Consider the following 19667-nt stretch of genomic DNA (forward strand, 5'->3'; position numbering starts at 1 on the left):
GATAGTTTAGGTAAAGTAAAACATCCTTTTTCCTTATAATGGTTTCTTCAAAATCATTACTTCATAGATGTTCTTCCTTTCTGCACTGCATGTTATTGCTTTGATTCAGTTTTATTTACCTGTGGAGAAGTGTGGCACAATGGTTAGAGCGGCAGACCCTGATGCAGAGATCTGGCCCGGGACCAGGGTTCAGTTCCTGCCTCGGCAGGTCTTGGGCTCAATTCCCTTGGACCAGATAATTCTTGCCTCGTGCCTAATCTAATTAATGGGTCCCACTCTGTAACTCTGGGCAATAGCTTGATTAATCTCAACAACGGCCCTGACAGCGCTTGGATGCCTGGCTTCACCCTGAGGGTTGCCCAGGAGTGGACGCCTCACAGGGAAAAGCCAGGAGGGGTTCTTCAGCGGTATGCGTACAGCGCCTTGAGACCATAACGGGTGAGTAGTGCGCTATACAAGTGCGAAGTTTCCGTTTTACACTTACCTGAAGGAGTTCTTGAAAATATCCTTTCATTTTTTTAATTTGGTTGAATCATCATTTATTTGAAAATGTCTTGCCTAGTTTTCTGTCAAATTACCAAAATGAGATTGAGTTATTTTCCCTTGAACTATTTTAATAGATTGATGCAAGTTGGTGAAGAATTTTGTGGCAGCAAATCAGAAGTCCTACAAGAATCCATCAGAAAGCAGAGTGTAAACTATTTTAAAAATTATCACAGGTAATATCATTGAATTGCTGAATACAGAATTAACCGTACACAAAGCAAAGATGTTGTTACAAAAATAAGAAGTGGCACAATCTGTGATTTATTTAAAGACTGTGATAACCAGTTCACAGACAAAATAACATTTTCTTCAAAGCCTTTCACTGAAAGCAATTTTTTTTTTTTTTTTTTTTAGCAATATATTTTTATTAGACTTTGTAATGCAACCCTAACAGTTATGATTTGGAACACATTGAAGCAATTACGGTGAAAATGCGTAATATTGGGTTACACCGTTGCCTTTCAATGCTTTAAATTTCCATGATGTTGTTTCAGCAATTCTTACCACATTTAATACTTAATCAGTGTGGGTGTTGGCAATTAAACATCACCAGAAGGACAGCATACACTTTGAAATATCAGCAATGTAACAATTGTGTTGGAAGTGAGAATCTCCTCATTCTATATGGTGTCAGACAAATGGTTCCTAGATTTTCTCTCAGTAGGGAGTGCACAAAACCACCTTCCAGGGCAGCCTAGTGTCTTGTGTGAGCAACAGTTTTTGTGTACGTTACATCCAATATTTCTATTGATTTACTAGTTTGTCATCTTGACTGATTGCTAACATATTGCTTGGTCAGATGTCAAGGCAACTGTGTAACAGTCTGAAATTCAATCTAGTGAAATCAGACTTGTCTGTGTTACAGGATTCTCCATTACCCCTAGAAGTGGTTTAGCTACAAGGTTGTTAAGGATGTTGTGTCCACCTTCATCTATGAGATTGGGTGGTACAAATCATATATATCCTTATCTTTACCTCTGTATGTATAAGGGTTATTGTGGCTGCTATCATATCATCACACCGTCTTCTTAAGTGTTATGAAGAGCCTTGATTTGATGTGACACTGCATGACTGTCATTTTTAAAATAAGTCCTCCGAGAAGCAATTTCAGCTGGGTTCTCCCAGTCTGAGGGTCAAAAAGTGCATCCCTAACATCTTCCAGCAATGGGGAGAGCCCTAGCTTGATCTTTCCCCACAGCAGAGAATTTGCAGTGTCCAAGCTTTGGCACATTGGAGTTCCCAAGACAGTTCTCACTCCAGGCCTTGAAAAATCATAAAAATGTTACTAGACCTGTAGGTCGAGTAGCTTGAATAATCTACTCGACCTAACTGTATGTACTTGACCATGAAACGGGTCTCAAATTGTGTGAACCTAGGCAAATATTGTATTTTACAGTCAGCTTTTTCTTCACTATGCCATATAAGTGCACCTTCAAATATGTGAGTTCAGCATTTCTGCTGTAAAAAGAAATCCTCTGTTGTTTGATTAAATACACTAAACATTTGCTCCGTGTGTAATAAATCTAGCACACATACACGGTACACATGATCCACGCATTACTTGCCTCTTAGTTTACTAATAGCTTTGCTATCAGGGCAGGAGTGTTTCTCAGTTTGTTTAAACACTCACTTTTAATAAATATATTACTAAAGCATGATGTGGTAGTGCACTGTCATTTACAGACAGTAAATTTCCAAGAAATATCCAAAAACCTTCCCACTAACTTGCAGATTTACTGATAAAACTATATAATGTATTAAAAATAATTTGTGAAAATTGGGTTTCAAAAAACATGTATCATTTGCGCATCACCATGTAAAGTGTTCTGACTTTTTTTCATCCTATTAAAATATTTTTGTCATCACACAGAAGTACAAAAATAGTTTTTCACAGCTACTGAAATACATTTGTACATGTTTGTAAAGCTGACTTAGTTATATAAATGTTGTGTGTTAGAAGAAGCTGATACCAAAAGACTTTCACTTCACATAGGTCAGACAGCTCCCCTTACAAAATCCTGGAACTCTGCAGTCACAAGGACAAGTATTTGCATTGCAAGAAGACAAACTGACTTTTGACCTCTGTCTCTGAACACAGAGCAAATGTGACAAGAATAAGATTTAATTGCATCTTAATTGCTAATTCGGTTTCTGACTGAACAGAACACCTGTTCTTTGTCCACTGGCCAGAAGTTGAGTGGAATCTAAAAATAGCTCGACCTCATAAAATAAAACTCAAACAGCTTTCGATGGATTGGAGTTCCGCACTCCTGTACCCCTTCCTGCCTCTGCATCTGCCTCTCTTCCCAAAGTTCTGAAGAAGATCAGGAACAATGGGCCCAAGTCATACTACTGACTATTAACTGGGCAAGGAGAGTGTGGTACCCTGACCTTCTGGCCATGAGTATATGCCTTCTGACCTGGCAGTCCCTTGGGAGGACCTCCTGTCGCAGCAGCAGGGCAAGGTCTTGCACCCGAGCCTGCACAACCTACACCTCCATGCATGGAGATTGAGCTGCAACACTTGATGGCTTTTGATCTTCCTCCTGAAGTTGTGGGTGTCATCTTGGCAGCCAGGCATCCCTCTACCAAAATGATTTATGCAGGACCTGGGAGAAGTGTGTTGTGTGTTCTTCCCACAATATCCCAAAACTACAGGCACAGTTGTCTGAAATGTTATTTTGTGTATCTGTAGCCCAGCAAGGCTTTGCAGTGATAACAGCTAAAGGTTATTTATTTGCCCATTTGGACATTTTATGTTTATCCTACCAGTTATCTGTATTTAAATCGCCTGTTGTGATGTATTTTTTGAAAGAGTTGACTCTGATGTTCCTACCAGCACCATTTGTGATGCCTCAGTGGGGCCTTAATTTTGTTCTCACTTTTCGCGTGTACCCCAATGCACCACTATTATCTAAGCCTATATTCCACATTGTGATAACATCAGCTTGTTGTTCAAATGAGTTACAAGCACTATCTGTCCAGCAACTGTATACTACATTATTGGTCAAGCTGGCAGAAATGCTGCTTATCTCCCAAAGGGTGTTATGCCTTTCCACATAGGGTAGTGTATTACTCTGCCAGCGTACATTGCCCTTGTCACTTGCCCACGGAATTAGAGAGGCTCTATTGACTAGACCCAAAGAGAGCTCTAAGCCTACAACAGTCTCACCAGAGAGCACCAGGTGGATGGTCAGCTTTTTGTGGGCTTCTTGTGCGCAATGAAAGGAAGGACTGTGAAGAAGCGTACCATCTCAAGGTGGATTGTCGTAGCCATCTAAATCTGTTACAGTTTGGCCCAAGAAACAGCCTCCGGAAGGCCTGTGTGCTCATTTCACCACTGTGAAGTATGGTACCATTGAACTGGAGCGTGGTTTGCCAGTCTTTGACATTTGCTGGGCTGCTATGTTGGTGTCGATTCACATGTTCAAAAACAACTGTTGCTTGGATAGCCAGGTCCGTTGGGAAGGACTTTTCGCCTGTTAAGTCCTGCAGGATTTACCGGTCTGAACCATTTCACAGACCTACCACCTGCAGAGGTACACCTTTGGTATTATTCACAATGTAAAGAATCTACAGTCAGAAGTATCCATCATAAATAAAAATTACTTACCTTCGGTAATGTTTTTTCTGATGGAATGACTATGGTAAGCACCTACTTGTTCAATATTTTCAGGCTCCACTTTGCCTTGTGCCAAGATACCGCTCCCCACACTGGACTGGCAAACAGAAACAGGAGTGCTTGGTTGTGAATTTCTGTTCCTGATGGGGGGTCTTCCACCAAAATTAGATTGTCTTGGAGATGTTAACTCTTGTTTCAATATCTCCTTGCTGCATGGACACCTCTCAACTTGCTGTTATTGTGGTTGATACAGCCGATGAGGGGATTGAACACTGTGGGTATTTTTATTTATTTATATTGTTGCTTGAAAATGTGTTCCCTTTCCTCCAGTCCAACAGCCTTTATTGTCTCTGCCTCATTTTTCAACTCAATCATTCTTTCTCTGTGTGCTGACCAACTAGCTTGATACCAGAGAAAGGTAGTTTGATAATTTCTTAATGTGCATCAGGATTTAGGGTGGTTAATCTTAACCAGAATGATCTGCAGAGTGATACCTTATGGAAGCTAACCCTTCCCTATCAACAGCTGCGGTTATAACCTTGCAAGACATCAGGGAGTGTTTGTTGATTGTCCCTTTGAAAGATTGTTGCCTATGTTTTTGAAGGTCATCTATAAATGATCTCGTTATTTTCCAGATTTCCCTGTGGACAACCAAGGAGGACTGTATTATTCACTTTTTTTCAGTGCTGTAATTGCGGTGTTGCACATTTTCTTCTCTGTTGTATGTATCCTTTTGCTCTTTCTTTGGGGGAGGAGCAGTGGTCTCTGGTACCAATACATGACCCTTTCTGACTGAAGTGACAGTCACAGAGTCAGACGTGGGCTCAAATTTCAGGGGTTAAGGAAGCTCTTGGTATCCTGCTGTGAGGGTTTCTATTTAATTTGCAGTCTTGAAGTGACCGTTTTCACAGTGACCAGTGCTAGGAATTTATCTTAGGCAATTTCTAGAAGTCTGAGACCACATTTCTCAGAAGTATGAGGGGCCTTAGATGGGAAAGTTGGTATTTTCTCTAGTGGTGGTACAGAAGGAGAAACAGGTCTGCTACCCATCGATGATCCAGGTTTCTGTCTTGAGGCCATTTTGGATGTGTATTGATGGCTGAAATGTTGGAAATGTTTTTGTACATGATTGTTCAAATAAATCAAGATTGACCAACAACGTTTATAATGGGTTCTCTAATTGACTCACATAACCTGAGACTCCTGGCAGGCGGACATTTTGTGTCATCTTCAGAGAGTCTTAGTCTATTTTAGGAGTAGTTGTGAATGGAGATGATGAAAATCTAGGACTTAATGAAGCTGAGTCCAATCTTGGCGATTGAAAGGGCTGAATTGAATGAATGATAGAGTGACAGAAAAATGTGTGGTGTCCCTCGACATCGAGGGTTTTAGGTTCCACGCTGACTAATGCTTTTTTCGCCATTGATGAAGGCAGTTATGTCAATCTGTGCCTCTTTGACATCAACGGTGATGGAATTTTCATCGAAGCCATGACTTTAGACTTAAAGAATGTTGATGGTCTCATTGATCAGCGAAGCCTCAACAATGTTGAACCAACCATCAAATGGGAACATGTTGGTGCTGAGGTTTTCCACATCTTTAACACTGTAAAGGAGTGACGTCTAGAATGGTGGCGATGATAGTGCTTCTTGTGATGTTTTCACCTTCTCTCCTTAGTTCTTCCTCCTCGGAAGTCTTTTTGAAGTGTAAGCATTTGAAGGGGCAGAGGAGTTAACTGGATGAGTTCTCAGCCCTTTTCTTCCTCCTCTCTTCCTCCAACAACATGTCTTAAAGCTTCCCCTAAGCCTTAAGCCTTCTCTGTCTTTTTAGGTCCTTCTGTACATTTTTAGGATGAACCCAAATTCCTTAGTTCAATTGGAGGATGGTAAGCAATAACTCAAACTTTGTGTATGTCTGAGGCATCCTTTCTTCAGAAAATAAACCACTTTCCCAGGAATATACTTCAGAAACACGAATATGTGAAAACCGACAGGTGTTTTAGGATTCTTTTCTCAAGAGCCGGAAAAAAGAGCTCCCTAGAAAGGCTACTGCTAGTGAGGTGCATCATGGGTAGTGGAAGCTCCTGAACACTTAGACACAGCAGTGTTTTTTTTTTTTTGCTCCACAGTTTTATAGGGTAAGCCTATCGGGCTGCATTTTGTCCCCTAATGATAGACCGTCTTTGCATGTTTTTTTTATTTCAAATGCTGCACTGTAGTTGCAAATGGACTCTTGAGTGTTTTACAGCCTACATTTTGGAAACAAAACCTGCCCTTGGATAGAGTTTTGAAGGGTGCTTTACCTCAAATAAACATATTGATCTTGGCACTCTGTGCATACTCTTATGTGAACAAATATAGATTTGAATTATTCCGGTATCTACACACTCAGCGGGGAATTACTCTAACATTTGTTCTAAGATTCCTGTAATGCAGAACCAGGAGTACAAGTAACAATTTAGTTCGATGGCATCTGTCGCTGTAGATACACATGTTCTGCATAGCTCGCCATTTGGTGTTGGGTCGGAGTGTTACAAGTTGTTTTTCTTCGAAGAAGTCTTTCGAGTCACGGGACCGAGTGACTCCTCCTTCTGTCTCCATTGCGCATGGGCGTCGACTCCATCTTCGATTGTTTTCTTTCCGCCATCGGGTTCGGACGTGTTCCTGTCGCTCCGAGTTTCGGAACGGAAAGTTAGTAAATATCGGAAGATTTTCGTCGGTATTGTTGCGTTCGGGATCGGCGTAGTTAGATTCAACACCGCATCGAAGATCGACGCGCTCTGGTGACCTTCGGGGTAGTTTTCGATCCCCCGTCGGGGCCTGGTCGGCCCGACCGCGTGTCGAACAACGCCGATGGAACGGACCCCGTTCCGTTTTTGTCCCAAATGCCACAACAAATACCCGTATAAAGACCAACATTTGGTCTGTAACCTGTGCCTGTCACCTGAGCACAGTGAGGAGACTTGCGAGGCCTGTCGCGCGTTCCGGTCCCGAAAGACACTCCGTGACGGTCGAGCCAGGAGACTTCAGATGGCGTCCACACCGACAGCGCACCGAGAGTTCGAGGAACAAGAGGAAGAAGAAACCTTTTCGATCCACGAATCGGACTCCGAGGAATTCGACGATCAAAGAGCTGTGAGTAAGACGTCGAAAACAACACATAAGAAAAGTGACAAGGCCCAGGGGACGCCACTGCCACCAGGCCATGGCTCCACCCATAAATTCGGTGACCGACCATCGGCACCGAAAAAGGCCCAAACAGTGCCAAGATCGTCCGACCCCGGTCGAGACACCGGCACGCAGCCTTCTCGGGATCGAGAAAGTGCTGGGGAAAAGCAACGACACCGAGATAGCGGTGTAGAAACGGCTCGATGCCGAGACAGCGGCACCGACGAAGATCGACGCCGAGAGGTTTCGACTCCAAAAAAGAAAAAAGCCACCTCGAAGCCGAGAAAAGATACAGGCAGGGTTTTGGTGCCGAAACAACCCGTAACCGACCCAGGTCCAGGCTCTTATACAGAGGAGCAATCACTGTCCTCTCAGATGCGAAAGCAGAGGTTTGAGGAAGAGCTGCAATCCACCGAAGTGGACCATACGCAAAAACGTATTTTCATACAGCAGGGAACAGGAAAAATAAGCACCCTTCCCCCTATTAGGAGAAAAAGGAGACTGGAGTTTCAAACAGACCAGGCGCCACAAACAAAAATGGTGAAAAAGGTGACTCCGCCACCCTCTCCTCCACCTGTAATTAACGTCTCACCAACGCAAACTCCGTCACATTCCCCGGCTCACACCACCATGAGCCAAGGTGACCAGGATCAAGACGCTTGGGACTTATATGACGCCCCAGTGTCGGACAACAGTCCGGAGGCATATCCAACAAAGCCCTCACCACCAGAAGACAGCACAGCATATTCTCAAGTGGTGGCTAGAGCAGCACAATTCCACAACGTAAACCTCCACTCAGAACAAGTCGAGGATGACTTTTTATTCAACACCCTCTCCTCCACCCACAGCTCCTACCAAAGCCTGCCTATGCTGCCAGGTATGCTTCGGCACGCAAAGGAAATCTTCAAGGAGCCGGTCAAAAGTAGGGCAATAACACCAAGGGTGGAAAAGAAATATAAGGCACCTCCTACAGACCCTGTTTTCATCACCACACAGCTGCCACCAGATTCCGTCGTAGTAGGAGCAGCTCGGAAAAGAGCCAACTCCCACACATCTGGGGATGCACCACCCCCAGATAAAGAGAGCCGCAAGTTCGATGCAGCTGGGAAAAGAGTCGCAGTACAAGCTGCAAACCAGTGGCGCATCGCTAACTCTCAAGCACTACTTGCGCGCTATGACAGAGCCCATTGGGAGGAGATGCAACACCTCATCGAGCATCTACCCAAGGAACTACAAAAAAGGGCAAAGCAGGTGGTTGAGGAAGGACAGAACATATCAAATAACCAGATACGATCTTCTATGGACGCAGCAGACACAGCTGCAAGAACAATTAATACATCTGTGACCATTAGAAGGCACGCATGGCTAAGAACGTCTGGGTTCAAACCAGAGATACAGCAGGCAGTGCTCAATATGCCATTCAACGAAAAACAACTGTTCGGACCAGAAGTGGACACGGCAATCGAAAAACTTAAAAAAGACACTGACACTGCTAAAGCCATGGGCGCACTCTACTCCCCGCAGAGCAGAGGAACCTACAGCACCTTCCGCAAGACACCCTTTAGAGGGGGGTTTCGGGGTCAGGCCACACAAGCCAGCACTTCGCAGGCAACACTGTCCAGCTACCAGGGACAGTACAGGGGAGGCTTTCGGGGCCAATACAGAGGAGGGCAATTCCCTAGGAATAGAGGAAAATTTCAAAGCCCCAAAATCCCTACAACCAAGCAGTGACTCAGATGTCACTCACCCCCTCCACACAACACCAGTGGGGGGAAGAATAGGTCATTATTACAAAGCATGGGAGGAAATAACTACAGACACTTGGGTCTTAGCAATTATCCAACATGGTTATTGCATAGAATTCCTACAATTCCCTCCAAACATACCACCAAAAGCACAGAATTTATCAAAACAACATTCCGAACTTCTGGAAATAGAAGTTCAAGCACTATTGCAAAAGAATGCAATCGAATTAGTACCAAACACACAAACAAACACAGGAGTCTATTCACTGTACTTCTTAATACCAAAAAAGGACAAAACACTGAGACCAATCCTAGACCTCAGAATACTAAACACCTACATCAATTCAGACCACTTTCACATGGTCACGCTACAAGAGGTGTTACCATTGCTAAAACTACAGGACTACATGACAACCTTAGACCTCAAAGACGCGTATTTCCATATACCAATACATGAATCTCACAGAAAATACCTACGGTTCGTATTCAAAGGAATACATTACCAATTCAAAGTATTGCCTTTTGGTTTAACAACCGCACCAAGAGTCTTTACAAAATGTCTAGCAGTAGTGGCTGCACACATCAGAAGGCAGCAAATACATGTATTCCCGTATCTAGACGACTGGCTAATCAAAACCAATTCACTAACAAAGTGCTTACAACACACAAATCAAATCATACAAACCCTCTACAAACTAGGTTTCACCTTCAACTTTGCAAAATCCAACATTTTGCCGTGCAAAGTACAACAATACCTGGGAGCCATAATAGACACAACAAAAGGAGTAGCCACTCCAAGTCCACAAAGAATTCAAAATTTCAACAAGATAATAAAACGCATGTATCCAACACAAACAATACAAGCAAAGATGATATTACAACTCCTAGGCATGATGTCTTCATGCATAGCCATTGTCCCGAACGCAAGACTACACATGAGGCCCTTACAACAGTGCCTAGCATCACAATGGTCACAAGCACAGGGTCACCTTCTAGATCTGGTGTTGATAGACCGCCAAACCTACCTCTCGCTTCTATGGTGGAACAGTATAAATTTAAACAAAGGGCGGCCATTCCAAGACCCAGTGCCACAATACGTAATAACAACAGATGCTTCCATGACAGGGTGGGGAGCACACCTCGATCAACACAGCATACAAGGACAATGGAACGTACATCAAACAAAACTGCATATAAATCGCCTAGAAATGCTAGCAGTTTTTCAAGCATTAAGGGCTTTCCAACCAATTATAACTCACAAATACATTCTTGTCAAAACAGACAACATGACAACAATGTATTATCTAAACAAACAGGGGGGGACACACTCAACGCAGTTGAGCCTTCTAGCACAGAAGATATGGCGATGGGCAATTCACAACCACATTCGCCTAATAGCGCAGTTTATTCCAGGGATCCAGAATCAACTTGCAGACAATCTCTCTCGAGATCACCAACAAGTCCACAAATGGGAAATTCACCCCCAAATTCTAAACACTTACTTCAGACTCTGGGGAACACCTCAAATAGACTTGTTTGCAACAAGAGAGAACACAAAATGCCAAAACTTCGCATCCAGATACCCACACAGGCAGTCCCAAGGCAATGCCCTATGGATGAACTGGTCAGGGATATTTGCCTACGCTTTTCCTCCTCTCCCTCTCCTTCCTTATCTGGTAAACAAATTGAGTCAAAACAAACTCAAACTCATTTTAATAGCACCAACTTGGGCAAGGCAACCCTGGTACACAACACTGCTAGACCTATCAGTAGTACCCCACATCAAATTGCCCAACAGGCCGGATCTGTTAACACAACACAACCAACAGATCAGACATCCAGATCCAGCATCGCTGAATCTAGCAATCTGGCTCCTGAAATCCTAGAATTCGGACACTTACAACTTACCCAAGAATGTATGGAAGTCATAAAGCAAGCCAGAAGGCCGTCCACTAGGCACTGCTATGCAAGTAAATGGAAGAGGTTTGTCTGCTACTGCCATCATAATCAGATCCAACCTTTACACGCAACTCCAAAGGATGTAGTGGGTTACTTGCTTCACTTACAAAAATCTAACCTAGCCTTCTCTTCCATTAAAATACACCTTGCGGCAATATCTGCATACCTGCAGACTACCTATTCAACTTCCCTATATAGGATACCAGTCATTAAAGCATTCATGGAAGGCCTTAAAAGAATTATACCACCAAGAACACCACCTGTTCCTTCATGGAACTTAAATGTTGTCTTAACAAGACTCATGGGTCCACCTTTTGAACCCATGCACTCTTGCGAAATACAGTTCCTAACCTGGAAGGTTGCATTTCTCATCGCCATTACATCTCTAAGAAGAGTAAGCGAAATTCAGGCGTTTACAATACAAGAACCTTTTATACAACTACACAAAAATAAAGTCGTCCTAAGGACTAATCCTAAATTTTTACCAAAGGTTATTTCACCGTTCCACCTAAATCAAACAGTGGAACTACCAGTGTTCTTCCCACAGCCAGATTCCGTAGCTGAGAGGGCACTACATACATTAGATGTAAAAAGAGCATTAATGTACTACATTGACAGAACGAAAAACATCAGAAAGACTAAACAACTATTTATTGCATTCCAAAAACCTCATGCAGGAAACCCAATATCAAAACAAGGTATAGCCAGATGGATAGTTAAATGCATCCAAATCTGCTACCTTAAAGCAAAACGACAACTGCCCATTACACCAAGGGCACACTCAACCAGAAAAAAAGGTGCTACCATGGCCTTTCTAGGAAACATCCCAATGCAAGAAATATGTAAGGCAGCCACATGGTCTACGCCACACACGTTCACCAAGCACTACTGTGTAGACGTGCTATCCGCACAGCAAGCCACAGTAGGTCAAGCCGTGTTAAGAACATTATTTCAAACCACTTCCATTCCTACAGGCTGAGCCACCGCTTTTGGGGAGATAACTGCTTACTAGTCTATGCAGAACATGTGTATCTACAGCGACAGATGCCATCGAACTGAAAATGTCACTTACCCAGTGTACATCTGTTCGTGGCATCAGTCGCTGGAGATTCACATGTGCCCACCCACCTCCCCGGGAGCCTGTAGCAGTTCGGAAGTTAGCTTCAACTTTGTACATTTGTATATATATTATTTTAACCTTAAATAGGTACATACTTAGTCACTCCATTGCATGGGCACTATTACTACAACACAACTCCTACCTCACCCTCTGCGGGGAAAACAATCGAAGATGGAGTCGACGCCCATGCGCAATGGAGACAGAAGGAGGAGTCACTCGGTCCCGTGACTCGAAAGACTTCTTCGAAGAAAAACAACTTGTAACACTCCGACCCAACACCAGATGGCGAGCTATGCAGAACATGTGAATCTCCAGCGACTGATGCCACGAACAGATGTACACTGGGTAAGTGACATTTTCATTTCTGTTTTGGTACCAGGTGCGGCCCGTCCTTTAGGGCGGAGGGGCCACGCCCCCCCACCTTTTGCCCTTCATGAAGAGTGTCTGTCAGGCTGAACAAAGGTCAGCCTGACAGATACTCTTCATTTTCAGCTCAGACAGCCAGGAGTGAGACATGCGCGATTTGCGCAGGCTCCTGGCTGCCTCAGCTGAACTTAAGGTGCCTCGAGGCCATCCCCTGGGTGACTAGGAAAGCGTCGCTCATTGACTTTGACCTGAGCGCTTCAGGTTTAAGCCCTGAAGCACCCAGGGTGAGTGTCAATCAGTGACACTTCGTCACAGAGTGGGGTGGGGTCAGCAGTCCCACTGACCCCATCCCACTCTGTGCCGAGGCTGGGACTGCTGCCTTCCATCATTGGCAGACCTAAGGTAAAGAATGAGTGTGTGTGTGTTGCCCGCCCCCCTCCCTCCTAAAGCGGCCGGCCACCACTGTTTGGTTGATGTTTCTCCTTGGAAGATGGAGGCTTGTGCATCGTTCCTGAGTAACTTCACTGAGGCTGCCACACCATCTCTGTATATGTAAGAGTTTGTAACAGTCAAACAAGGAAAAACAAAAGTGCAAGAACATTAACAGGTGAGTGCTAGAGAAGAACATGTAACATTTTGAGTGATCCAGCCTGAAATCCCTGATAAGTTTAATTTGTGTTTGTTTTCAGTAAAGTAACAGTTTTACCAATTATAACTTTAACGAGTTTGGACTTCTAAAAAACATTTTATGTTTAACTGTAAATTGTGGCAGGCACCTTTGTTGCCCACCATTTCAACCATTATCTAATGAATGTATTCAAATATTTTGACAAATCACAGAAAGTAAATATAGCTAGCCTTTTTTGCTTGAAGATTGCAAGCCATCATATATTAGTCATATTGGAATCATGAACTGATCAATGTAGTTTTAATGTGAACCAGAAAATAGTACCAACTGAACATTTTCAGCCATGCTGTTTGATTTGTGTTATTATGTTCTAGAAATCACCTTTCCTTTATTATTGTCACATACTTAATTTTCAGTCACTAAAACCTAATCAGGTGTGATATCTAGGAAATATATTGCTCCATCATCAGGTAATATTTTGAGCTGAAATAAATGCATGATGTAGAGAAGGAGGAAAAACCATTTGAAACAAAAGGAGAGTGTGTTATGTTTCCTGAATTTGTTGAATTTTAGGAACCAGATGTAGGTACTTGATTCTTGTATTAAATGTTGTTTGAACTGAGTTTCAATCAGATGTATGTATCTTTCAGAACCCGACTTGAAGAGCTCCGAATGTTCCTGGAAAATGAAACTTGGGAGCTTTGCCCAGTGAAATATAACTTCAGCATTTTGCAATTGCATGTAAGTTATTTGGGACACATCATGAAGGTGCTGTCAACCATAATATTTGTGCTCCTTGCCATGTTCTGTTAGAACTGTCTACTAAAGCAAAAAGAAGAGACAGTAAAAGGTGGGACTGGTGAACTGGTGACATACTCTAGGGACAGCATTCTCGCTACAACTTTAATAGTCCAATTACTGATGAACAGTTATTACTAAATCAGACCGTACAGTTAAGGTAGTGAAAACCTGCATAGCAGTAATGTCAAATCTACTTAAGTTTCTCGAAAGAGCGGATTTAATGGGGTTGGTGCTTCCCAACTAGGCAAGAAAGACCAGAATTAAAGAAACATGTACACACTCTAGCCTGTGCACCCGAAATAAAAAGACTGTCATTAGAGATGAATGTGCTGTTCTTTGTTGTTCAGGGAGAATAGTTTTCAGAGCCCCACTTAAAACTGACTAGAATGTATTTAATTGTATTTATTTATCATTAGTTCAGCGGATTCAACCAATTTGCAACATCTATCATGGTATTTTGAAGGCCATCCATGCAGATTGCTGATTGTGCGAATTTAAGGTTTTACAAAAAGAAAACCAATATATTGTATTTATTCTTGTAATTAATTGCATTTTCTGTGAAATACTTACACTTGCTAACAAGTCCATATAGTATTCAAGATCTGCTGCTTGGCTTACAAAGTAATTTACCTAAAGAATTACCTAACAGACTTGCATACTTACTCTAGAGAACAAAAAAGATTCAGAAGCAAAACCTAAACTCACTAGGAGTTTCTAAAATGTGAGTCCTTACTTAGACAAAATCAAACTTTCTCTGGGGCAGCAACACAGGCTGGAACTGTCTTCATGTAGATCTAAAAACAAAACCCACTCTTATTTGGAAGATCTCTAAAATTCTCCACTTTAGATTACACCTGAACTAGTTTGATACATAATTTGACAATCAACCATGATTCCCTAATTCCATCCTAATGTCTAACCTGTCACTCCATTTCTATGTTCCATCAATATTCTATCTTGTAGCTTAGCTATCATTGTATGTAAAGCGCACTAAACATTTGGTGTAGTCATCCTGTATAAAGTTGTTAAAAATATGTGAAGAAAAACAATATATGACTCAGTTTATATTTATTGTAAATCCTTTAGGATGATTCCATTGGAAATAAATGTTAAATTTACATTACAATTATAGAAAAAGATAAATCTAAACAAGATTCAGTAACTCAGACCTTCAGGAATCTTACATTAAAACAAGGCTTCAGCTTTAACGCATAAAAGCAGAGAATAGACTACTGTTAAAAACCAAGGATATTAGATATTAAGACTTCCAGTTCCTTTAATTTTGACATTGTTTCTTTTTGGCTTCACCTGGATGAGTAAGTGCCCTAGTCATTGATATTGCTAATGACAGCAGAGCTAGGTTAGTAATTTTAACTAGGCAGCAAATAAGCTGAGCATATGCTGCTTCAATACACTGTGACCTTGCCTGTTTTCTAGACTTTAAGCTCATTCATTGAAAAATAGGGCACAGCAAAATTTTCCAACCTTTAAGTTGCCATGTCAAGTGCAAATTTTATTTGTTTTTTATTCCGGTTTCTGTATAGTATCTACTTGAAAACCGTGCATCATTGTCCAATCCTTCCCTAAGCTCCACAGTAGGAAGAAGCAGAAAACTGAATTGCATGAAAGTTTTCTGTTGTCTTGTCTTAATATGTGTCTGTAGCTAATACTGCAGCTCTAATTTGGCTTATCAGTTTATCTGGATCTTTCTCTTTTATTCTTCATTAATCTTTGTATATTCCTCATGAAAGTCCCTAGGATAATTTTATCTTTTCCCTCTTTTTTATTTTTTTTAAATCAATATATCCACGTTAGTCAAATCTTCGACTATTTCAAATTGTGCTATGATTTTATTTCAGTTTTTTTAACTGTAGAGAAGTTTGATTTGAGGATGAAGTGTTAAATTAATACCAGATTGTACACATCCGTAATCCCTCATTAACACTTTGAAATCGACAGCAGTAGTTTACACATTGTATGTCGACAATGTGAATCATGTGCATCAGGTCAAACTCTAGTCTTATTTGTGCTACAGGGTTGAAATTGGGAAGCACAAAAATATGTCTAAATGTTTTGCTTATTATCATCTGTAATCCCTCAGTCAATATATTTTCAAAGGTAATGCCGCCTTAGTTTACCGTGGGAATGATTTTGGAGAAACAAGTTAATATTGAGTCAGCCTTGGAGCTTGACGTGTTAGTGTATAACCTCCTTAATTTGTGTTGTAAGAAAGTGGCTTTATGTTTCTTGATGTTTAAATAAGTTTTTATACATATCCTCTATCTTGCCACACACCCAAACTCTGGTAGGAATCTGCTGGATCCATAGTTGTTTTCTCCCATTTTCTAAGTATATTAATGGGTATTCTTTCCAAAGATGATTACTTTTGTTTTGCTACCGAGTTATTTATTTACCTGCACTCTTCTGTGATGATTATTGTGGTGAAATAACACAACTCTTTTCAGCTTCACAGAAGCCTTTCTCCACAGAGGGTCACCTATGTGCCTAGCATGTCTTGGGGAGAAATTCAAGCAGTGCTTTGGACATTGGGTATAGGAGACAAGCCATTTCCGGTGGCTGAGTAGATACCGTTAGGTTAAGTAACTTATGTTGATAATTTGTGGTACAGTTCTGCATCAGTAGTGTGTGTATGTAAACACTATAGCATCCTAATAATAGTGGTTCGTACTGCAAGCTCATTTAGTATTTCAATCAGACCCTCTGCCATCGCTAGACTGTGATTACAGCAAATGAAGCACATTTCTTGTTGGAAGTCATCTGCACCTTTTCCTGCTCTAAGTATTGAATTATACATCGCCTTGTTGAGTTCAACAAACACCTCTCCTGGTGAAAGATAACATTTCAATCCCATTGCCTATTACAGTCATTGAAAATAATCACTATCTGCTGTCTTCAAGATTCAACATTTTACCCACTGTAATACATCCTCTTATTTTCCCTGTGTGTTCTTTGACTTTTGGTTCTGGGTTTATAACCTCTGTGTTGGAAAGAATATGCTAGCAACTTCCTCTGAAGAACTGTGGTAGCCACTGTGACCTGCTTAAGCAGATGTGCTTATGCAGGTGTCCCTCTCTACCACTCTTAGAGTTATCTGTTGAGCTATGTCTGGGCATTTCCCATCCACAGCTTACCACTATTTTGTTAGCTGATGTAGGTTGTAGGTGTACATTTCAGCGTTACCTCCACTTAGCTCAACACATAAAGGAAAGGACCTCCTGCCAGTAGCATGTAAGACTAGAGCCCACATAGTTACCCTGTACCTTGAGCAATCCCTAGCAAATTTATATCACCATTCAAATTTGTGTATGTGCAGGTTTGGGGTCAAGGATGCCTGGCCTTTGGCGCAATTGTTAAAGAAACTCTAAACAGTTTTGAAGTTCACTCTCCAACTGGAAGCATATCTTATTCTTGGAAACATTAACATACTTATTTCTAGCACAGCATGTTTCAGTGGGGGGAGGTTGAGAATCAATACAGACATGTTTTCAGTTGCCCTTATATCTAATTCCTTTCATATTTTGGGCTGTAATGAGAAGCCAAACTTTATCTCTGCTTTGCACTATACAAATCAAGATAGTCACCCCTGTCCACCACACTCAATCCAATTCACCCACTCAGGCCAATCCACCCCACTTAATCCAATCCACCTCACTTCACTCCACCACAATCCAATACTCCTCAATCAGTCCACCCCACTCCACTCCAATCCATCCATTCCACTGCACTTCAATCCATCCCACCGCACTCCAATCCCACCTCCATGCAATCCACTCCAGTCCAACCCACTCCAGTCCACCCCACCCCACTCCACCCACTCAATCCAATCTACCACACTCTTCTACTGTCCACTCACTCTATCCCAGTCCAATACATCCCACCCTTCCCAGTTCAGTCCGCCCCACTCCAATCAATCCAGCCCACCCCACTCCAATCCAATCCACCCACTCCAATGCAATGCACACACTTCAGTCCAGTACACCCCACTCCAATCTTATCCCCCAGCCCACTCCATTCAATCCACCCTACTCAAAAACAATACATCCCATCCCAAACCAATCCACCCCTTTCCTATCACTCCAATCCAAGCTACCCATCTAATCCAATATAATCCACCCCACTCTACTCCACCCCAATGCCATCCAACTTACCCCATTTCAATCCACTTCCCTCCACTCCACCCACACTACCCCACTCTACTGTAATCCAGTCCATCCCATCCTACTCCAATCCACCCCAACCCACTCCAATCCACCCCAACCCACTCCATCCTATTCCACCCAACTTTACTCCACTCTGAGACACTCTGCCACTGACACCGCTTCTCCGCTCTACTGAACTCTGACACACTAATCCTCTTACTGCACTCTACGACATTCAAACAAATCCACACTATGACACTCTTCTCCCCCACTCCACTCTGACACTCCTTGCCACTAACTTTTAGCCACACCGAACAGGAGCCACTCTGGTGTACAACATGGCAAAACACATTGCCAATAGCTCTTGTATAGGTGAGACCTATTGACTTTGCCAGTGCTTGTTTGTTTTTCTGTCACTGTGTATGTGTTCTAGTAGGGACATTACTTGCTTCATTATTCTCTCACGCCCAGTTAGTTCAGTTATTCAGTTGGTAACCTTAATCCAATATTCTCCGATGGTTGGGCATTCCTACACCATATTGTTGAAAACATGCTTCCTCAAAGTTGTGCATGGTGGATGTTCGGGATGCTCTTTGATGTATCATATCTATTTGTTCAGTTGTCAGGTATGTCCGCGGCGGTCATTCTGACTTTCCTGCTGGGCCGGCGGGCGATCTCCAAAAGATCGCCCGCCGGCCCAGCGGGAAAGCCCCTGCAAAGAGGAAGCCGGCTCCGAATGGAGCCGGCGGATTTGCAGGGGTGCGACGGGTGCAGTGGCACCCGTCGTGATTTTCAGTGTCTGAAAATCCTTTTGGGGCCCTGTTAGGGGGCCCCTTCACTGCCCTTTACCGCCCTTTACCGCCGCGGTCAGAATGGCCCAGGAAGCACCGCCAGCCTGTTGGCGGTGCTTCCGCGGTCGTTGGCCCTGGCGGTCGGTGACCGCCTGGGTCAGAATGACCCTCATAATCTTAAATCTAAACAAATCTATTTTACAGCTATAAAATGCTATCAGGAAGCAGTCAAAAAGGCAGTTATGAATCGCTATGTTTCCAGAATTTACTGGTGCCAAAATGTGGGCCAGGAGATTTTCTGTATTGGGCAAGCGCTAACCAACTCAGAAGGTAAGAACCTAATCCGAATATATCAGAGGAGGAACTCAACCTGCTGGGCTGGCTACTTTGTTAAAAAATAAAAATAAAAATAAAGTGATGAACATACCAACTTCGCACAAGAACAGTTGTTGACAACTATGCCCACACAGACTAGCTCATTCTGTCAGGGTACGCACACCAGAACCAGGCTGTTTGCTATCAACCCAGTCACTCTCAAAACATTTGAAAAACCACTCTTCCTAGTATCAATTTTGGATCTCCGACTCTCCATCACCCCCAAAGAATAGTAAAAATGGCAGGATCACTACTATTTCCTATCTTTTCTGGCCCTCACAATCTTTCTATTCATACTGTGACGGTACCCCCAAATGGAAGCTAACAACCATTTTTCCTTCATTGAAAAAAGTCAGTGGATCATAATCTGCCTGAAAACTACCGGCC

General features: G+C 42.5%; 1 protein-coding gene across 2 annotated transcripts in view; it reads left to right on the plus strand.

Annotated features, from left to right (window-relative positions):
- VPS50 (VPS50 subunit of EARP/GARPII complex) overlaps positions 1-19667 on the plus strand; it is an 880308-nt gene that overhangs the window by 338673 nt on the left and 521968 nt on the right. For both annotated transcript variants that reach the window (XM_069211661.1, XM_069211662.1), the window contains exons 16-17: positions 621-719; positions 13804-13894. In XM_069211661.1, coding sequence (XP_069067762.1) covers positions 621-719; positions 13804-13894 — 190 coding nt within the window. The remainder of the gene's footprint in view (positions 1-620; positions 720-13803; positions 13895-19667) is intronic.

Source organism: Pleurodeles waltl, chromosome 10 (assembly GCF_031143425.1).
Source record: "Pleurodeles waltl isolate 20211129_DDA chromosome 10, aPleWal1.hap1.20221129, whole genome shotgun sequence".
Lineage (NCBI taxonomy): Eukaryota > Metazoa > Chordata > Amphibia > Caudata > Salamandridae > Pleurodeles > Pleurodeles waltl.